This window comes from Mizuhopecten yessoensis, unplaced genomic scaffold (assembly GCF_002113885.1).
Source record: "Mizuhopecten yessoensis strain PY_sf001 unplaced genomic scaffold, ASM211388v2 scaffold5773, whole genome shotgun sequence".
NCBI lineage: Eukaryota > Metazoa > Mollusca > Bivalvia > Pectinida > Pectinidae > Mizuhopecten > Mizuhopecten yessoensis.
The window spans coordinates 6,624-12,705 of NW_018406216.1; the positions used below are offsets into that span (position 1 = coordinate 6,624).

Genomic DNA, 6,082 nt, shown 5'->3' on the forward strand with positions numbered 1-6,082 from the left:
AAAAAATGTTATCGACTACCTTATAAATCAAACCTAGTTATTATTATACTTAAATTGTTATAGACTACAATATAAATCACACCTAATTGTTATCATACTAAAATTGTTATCGACTACATTATAAANAACCTAAATTGTTATCGACGNAATTGTTATCGACGACATTATAAATCATACCTACAATCTAGTTGTTATCAATACCTAAATGGTTATCGACTATTTTTTCAATCATACTTAGTTGTTATCGATACTAAAATTGTTATCGACTACATTATAAATCATACCTAGCTGTTATCATATTAAAATTGGTATCGACTACATTATAAATCATACGTATTTGTTATCAAACTTAATTTGTTATCGACTACATTATAAATCATACCTAATTGTTATCATACTAAAATTGTAATCGACTACATTATAAATATTACCTAATAGTTTTCATACTAAAATTGTTATCGACTACGTTATAAATCATACCTTATTGTAATCATACTGAAATTNACTATCGTTATCGACTACAATATAAATGATACCTAGTTGTTATCATACTGAAATTGTTATCCACTACATAATAAATCGTACATAGTTGTTATCATACTTAAATTGTTATCGACTACATTATAAATCTTACCTAGTTGTTATCATACTTAAATTGTTATCGACTACATTATAAATCATACCTAGTTGACTATCGTTATCGACTACAATATAAATGATACCTACTTGTTATCATCCTGAAATTGTTATCCACTACATAATAAATCGTACCTAGTTGTTATCATACTTAGATTGTTATCGACTACATTATAAATCTTACCTAGTTGTTATCATACTTAAATTGGAATCGACTACATTATAAATCATTCCTAATTGTTATCATAATAAAATTGTTATCGACTACATTATAAATCATACCTACAATTTAGTTGTTATCAATACTTAAATGGTTATCGACTACATTATAAATCATACCTACAATTTAGTTGTTATCAATACCTAAATGGTTATCGACTAATACCTAGCTGTTATCATATTAAAATTGTTATCGACCACATTATAAATCATACCCAGTTGTTATCATACTAAAAAATGTTATCGGCTACATTATAAATCATACCTAATTGTTATCATACTAAAAAATGTTATCGACTACATTATAAATCAAACCTAGTTGTTATCAATACCTCAATTGTTATCGACTACATTATAAATCATACCTAAATGTTATCGATACTAAAATTGTTATCGACTACAATATAAATCATACCTAGTTGTTATCATACTGAAATTGTTATCCACTACATAATAAATCGTACCTAGTTGTTATCATACTTAAATTGTTATCGACTACATTATAAATCATACCTAAATGTTATCGATACTAAAATTGTTATCGACTACAATATAAATCAAACCTAGTTGTTATCATACTAAAAATGTTATCGACTACATTATAAATCATACCAACAATTTAGCTGTTATCAATACTTAAATGGTTATCGACTACATTATAAATCATACCTAATTGTTATCAAACTAAAATTGTTATCAACTACATTCTTAATCATACGTAGTTGTTATCATACTTGAATTGTTATCGACTACATTATAAATCATACGTATTTTTTATCAAACTTAATTTGTTATCGATTACATTATAAATCATACCTAGTTGTTATCATACTTAAATTGTTATCGACTACATTATAAATCATTTGTATTTGTTATCATACTTAAATTGTTATCTATTACATTATAAATCATACCTAGTTGTTATCATACTTAAATTGTTATTGACTACATTATAAATCGTATCTAATTGTTATCATACCTAGTTGTTATCATACTGAAATTGTTATCCACTACATAATAAATCGTACCTAGTTGTTATCATACTTAAATTGTTATTGACTACATTATAAATCGTATCTAATTGTTATCATACCTAAATTGTTATCGCCTGCATTATAAATCATACCTAGTTTTTATCATACTTAAATTGTTATCGACTACATTATAAATCTTACGTATTTGTTATCATACTTAAATTGTTACCGATTACATTATAAATCATATCTAGTTGTTATCATACTTAAATTGGATTCGACTACATTATAAATCATACCTAATTGTTATCAAACTAAAATTGTTATCAACTACATTCTTAATCATACGTAGTTGTTATCATACTTGAATTGTTATCGACTACATTATAAATCATACGTAGCTGTTATCATACTTAAATTGTTATCGACTACATTATAAATCATATGTATTTGTTATCATACTTAAATTGTTATCGATTACATTATAAATCATACCTAATTGTTATCATACTAAAATTGTTATTGACTACATTATAAATCATACCTTGCTGTTTTCATACTTAAATTGTTATCGAATACAATATAAATCATACCTAGTTGTTATCAATACCTCAATTGTTATCGACTATATTATAAATTATACCTAATTGTTATCGATGCTAAAATTGTTATCGACTACAATATAAATCATACCTAGTTGTTATCATACTTAAATTGGAATCGACTACATTATAAATCATACCTAATTGTTATCAAACTAAAATTGTTATCAACTACATTCTTAATCATACGTAGTTGTTATCATACTTTAATTGTTATCGACTACATTATAAATCATACCTTGTTGTTATCATACTTAAATTGTTATCGACTACATTATAAATCTTACGTATTTGTTATCATACTTAAATTGTTACCGATTACATTATAAATCATATCTAGTTGTTATCATACTTAAATTGGATTCGACTACATTATAAATCATACCTAATTGTTATCAAACTAAAATTGTTATCAACTACATTCTTAATCATACGTAGTTGTTATCATACTTGAATTGTTATCGACTACATTATAAATCATACGTATTTGTTATCATACTTAAATTGTTATCGACTACATTATAAATCATACCTAGTTGTTATCATAATAAAATTGTTATCGACTACATTATAAATCATACGTAGCTGTTATCATACTTAAATTGTTATCGACTACATTATAAATCTTACCGAATTATTATCAATACTAAAATTGTTATCGACTACATTATAAATCATACGTAGCTGTTATCATACTTAAATTGTTATCGACTACATTATAAATCTTACCGAATTATTATCAATACTAAAATTGTTATCGACTACATTATAAATCATACGTAGCTGTTATCATACTTAAATTGTTATCGACTACATTATAAATCGTATCTAATTGTTATCATACCTAAATTGTTATCGACTGCATTATAAATCATACCTAGTTTTTATCATACTTAAATTTGTATCGACTACATTATAAATCATACCTAGTTGTTATCAACAATAAAATTGTTATCGACTACATTATAAATCATACCTACAATCTACTTGTTATCAATACTAAAATTGTTATCGACTACATTATAAATCATACCTAGTTGTTATCATACTTAAATTGTTATCGACTACATTATAAATCGTACCTAATTGTTATCATACCTAAATTGTTATCGACTGCAATATAAATCATACCTAGTTTTTATCATACTTAAATTTGTATCGACTACATTATAAATCATACCTAGTTGTTATCAACACTAAAATTGTTATCGACTACATTATAAATCATACCTACAATCTAGTTGTTATCAATACTAAAATTGTTATCGACTACATTATAAATCATACCTAGTTGTTATCATAATAAAATTGTTATCGACTACATTATAAATCATACCTAATTGTTATCATACTGAAATTGTTATCCACTGCATTATAAATCGTACCTAGTTGTTATCATACTTAAATTGTTATCGACTACATTATAAATCATACGTATTTGTTATCATACTTAAATTGTTATCGATTACATTATAAATCATACCTAGTTGTTATCATACTTAAATTGTTATCGACTACATTATAAATCGTACCTAATTCTTATCATACCTAAATTGTTATCGACTACATTATAAATCATAACTAGTTGTTATCATACTAAAATTGTTATCGACTGCATTATAAATGTATGACTATTAAATTATCCTTTATCTATGACTAGACAAATCTCAATCTATGACCGTTAAAAGTTATGTCGCCTAATGTTTGGATAACGTGTATTGGTGGCGATCTTGCGCTATTTAAAACTTGAAAAGGAAGTAACTAGAGTCTTAACATTTTCTTATTTGCTATTGCAGGGTTTAAAATCATGTTCGGGTGTTACAAGAAACAGCGTTACACAACTTTGTCCAAGATGGACGACTCCAGCCATAGTGCCACAGGGCTAACCATGACAAACACAGCAACACATTGTACCCGGATGTAGGCCATTGACAAACACAGCAACGCATTGTGCCCGGATGTAGGCCACGACAAACACAGCAACACATTTTACCCGGATGTAGGCAATTGACAAACACAGCAACATATTGTCCCAGGATGTAGGCCATTGGCAAGCACAGCAACACATTGTCCCGGGACAAAAGCCATTGACAAACAAATCAACACATTGTACCGGGACACAAGCCATTGACAAACACAGCAACACATTGTAACCGGATGTGGGCCATTGACAAACACAGCAACACATTGTACCGGGACACAGGCCATTGACAAACACAACAACACATTGTAACCGGATGTAGGCCATTGACAAGCACAGCAACACATTGTACCGGGACACAGGCCATTGACAAACACAGCAACACATTGTACCAAGATGTAGGCCATTGACAAACACAGCAACACATTGTTACCGGATGTAGGCCATTGACAAATACAGCAACACTCTGTACCTGGATGTAGAACATTGACAAATTCAGCAACACATTGTACCCGGATGAAGGCAATTGCCAAACACAGCAACAAATTGAACCCGGATGTAGGCCATTGACAAACACAGCAGCACATTGTACCCGGATGTAGGCCATTGACCGCAAAAAGAATCGTTTTACCTAACAGTAATAAAGAATTTATCCATTCCAATGTCTGTAAGCAAATCATAGCGTGTGACATCCTGACACATCCAGCATTCAATGTTACACATCCTCATTTAGTTTTGATTCAAACTCTTACCCTACCAAAACAAACATGTAATTTACCTTGATGCCTGCAAACTCAAAGTGTACAAAATGAAAAAATTAAACTCCCTTTTTCACCAACTAGACTGACACGATTTTATCTGCTTTGAGATTCAGAAATGTTTCAAGGTTTGTGATTGAAATATGTGACAGTAATATGGTGACCACTTCTTCCGGTGTATATTACCATTCAGTCTGAATCTCAACCACATATGTAAATAAAAGCATGAGAACTGCAAACGTCAGGTGTCACAGCTTTGTGTTGTTTCGTTGTGTTTGTGGACGTTCCCGAATATGACGTCAGAGCAATTATCCTTGATCCGAATTACGAGTTAATATGAAAAGGCAAAGCCTTAAAAGAGCGTAGCTTTTGTTGATTTCTGATATTTGCGGATTCAGGATACTGCTTTCAGAATGAGGTAAGATAAACTTTATTTTAAGTCGGCAAGTCGAGGAATAACAATAGAACAAAAGCTCTAATGAGATTAAGACTGACATAACAATAGGGGAGATAGGAGCAAGTTTCACTGTCGGAAGATCGGATGGCCGAACGAGCCCTGCCATGGGATACGTTCGGACAGGCATTCGGGTGAATTTGGCCCCATTGGAATCAGCTTAATTATGATGTCGTAAGTATGCAACGTCAGATTGTACCGCCAATTTTACGACTTTTTATGTGTTACATGGGCCGAACTTGCCACTGTTTCATTGGCCGAAACTGTCCGGGCCCAAATTGATATTTCAATTAATTCTTATCGTATAGCAATATGGTAGTGAGTGCTTGGCTTGACTTTTATGTATATCATTTGAAGCTGCCAGTATGTTACACGTTTGACCGTAAAAAAAAATGGCAATTCCGTTTACAGAAAGTTCGCATAACTAGAAGCGAGATCTTGATTTTATTTAGATACTACCCTCTCAAAAGCAATTTTCTCATGTTTAGTAATTTTACATTACAGTTTTTCTTTCCCTT

The 6,082-nt window shown here is 29.8% G+C and overlaps 1 protein-coding gene across 1 annotated transcript in view; it reads left to right on the forward strand.

Moving 5' to 3' along the window:
* Positions 1–4,439, forward strand: part of LOC110451056 (phe13-bombesin receptor-like) — a 7,753-nt gene extending 3,314 nt beyond the window's left edge. Inside the window, exon 3 of the mRNA XM_021498903.1 lies at positions 4,228–4,439. Within this exon, the coding sequence (XP_021354578.1) occupies positions 4,228–4,355 (128 nt within the window). The 3' untranslated portion in view covers positions 4,356–4,439. The remainder of the gene's footprint in view (positions 1–4,227) is intronic.
* Positions 4,440–6,082: the final 1,643 nt, after the last annotated feature.